Source organism: Poecilia reticulata, linkage group LG12 (genome assembly GCF_000633615.1).
Source record: "Poecilia reticulata strain Guanapo linkage group LG12, Guppy_female_1.0+MT, whole genome shotgun sequence".
Taxonomy (NCBI): domain Eukaryota; kingdom Metazoa; phylum Chordata; class Actinopteri; order Cyprinodontiformes; family Poeciliidae; genus Poecilia; species Poecilia reticulata.
Window position 1 is genome coordinate 26208244 of NC_024342.1, and position 1119 is coordinate 26209362.

At 57.4% G+C, this 1119-nt stretch overlaps 1 protein-coding gene across 1 annotated transcript in view; it reads right to left on the reverse strand.

Annotated features, from left to right (window-relative positions):
• Window positions 1–6: 6 nt before the first annotated feature.
• zer1 (zyg-11 related, cell cycle regulator) overlaps window positions 7–1119 on the reverse strand; it is a 13229-nt gene continuing 12116 nt past the window's right edge. The window contains exon 14 of the mRNA XM_017307750.1: window positions 7–679. Within this exon, the coding sequence (XP_017163239.1) occupies window positions 592–679 (88 nt within the window). The 3' untranslated portion in view covers window positions 7–591. The remainder of the gene's footprint in view (window positions 680–1119) is intronic.

The window sequence follows — 1119 nt, forward strand, 5'->3', positions numbered from 1 at the left end:
TCAACTGGTCCAAGGTCGCTCAACTGGTCCAAGGTCGTTCAACTGGTCCAAGGTCGTTCAACTGGTCCAAGGTCGCTGAACTGGAGAGTTAACTGGTTCACAGTCCTCTAACTAGTTCCATTTGTTTACCTGGTTCCGGTTCTGGTTGTGCTAACTGGTTCCGGTTCTGTCCAGGGCTGCTGGTGTGGATGACAGCAGGTCGTTTCCGTTTAAATATTGTGAATCATGAGTGTTTACAGCCGTTTATAAAACATCCACACAGTAAAAGAAGAAACCCACACTGAATATTTACATATTTAACAACGAGTCCAGCGCCGGACCGGACCGGACCGGGCCGCAGGCGCCAACACAGGAGGAAACACCAGTCCCATCTGAGAACTGGAGATCTGTGCTACTCCTCCACACACACACACACACACACACACACACACACACACACACACACACAGCCCTCCCGACCCAACATGGCGGCTCCAATGTTCGGGTTCAGAACTCGCTCTGCTCTAGGAAACAAGAGGAAACGGTAAAAGAAGCAGAAACCAGCCGGTTCTGGACCCGCTGCAGACTGGGAGTTCTGGTTCTGGTTCTGAATCAGCCTCTCTGGCCGTAGTTGGCCTCCTGGCCGTTGTTGGTCTCCATCGGATCCTCCTTGAAGTTCTCACACTGCTCCATCACCTTCCTGGAAACAGCAGGGGGCGCCAGAATGAGGGAAACCAGCAAACTTCAGAAAACATGTTTCAGTCGAGGTTCTGTCTGCTGGTTCGGAGCGGTCAAACCGGACCGGACCGGACTGGACTGGATCAGCCCGGACCGGACCGGACCAGCCCAGACCGGACCCGACCCGACAGGACCGGACCGGACCTTACCCGACCCGACAGGACTGGACCGACCAGACCGGACCTGACCGGACCAGACTGGACCCAACCGGACCAGACCGGACCTGACCTGACCAGACCGGACCCGACTGGACCGGACAGACCTGACTCAACCAGACCGGACCGACCCAACCGGACCAGACCGACCCGACCAGACCAGACCGCCCGGACCGGACCGACCCAACCGGACCAGACCGACCTGACCAGACCGGACCAGACCGACCCGACCAGACCGACCCAACCG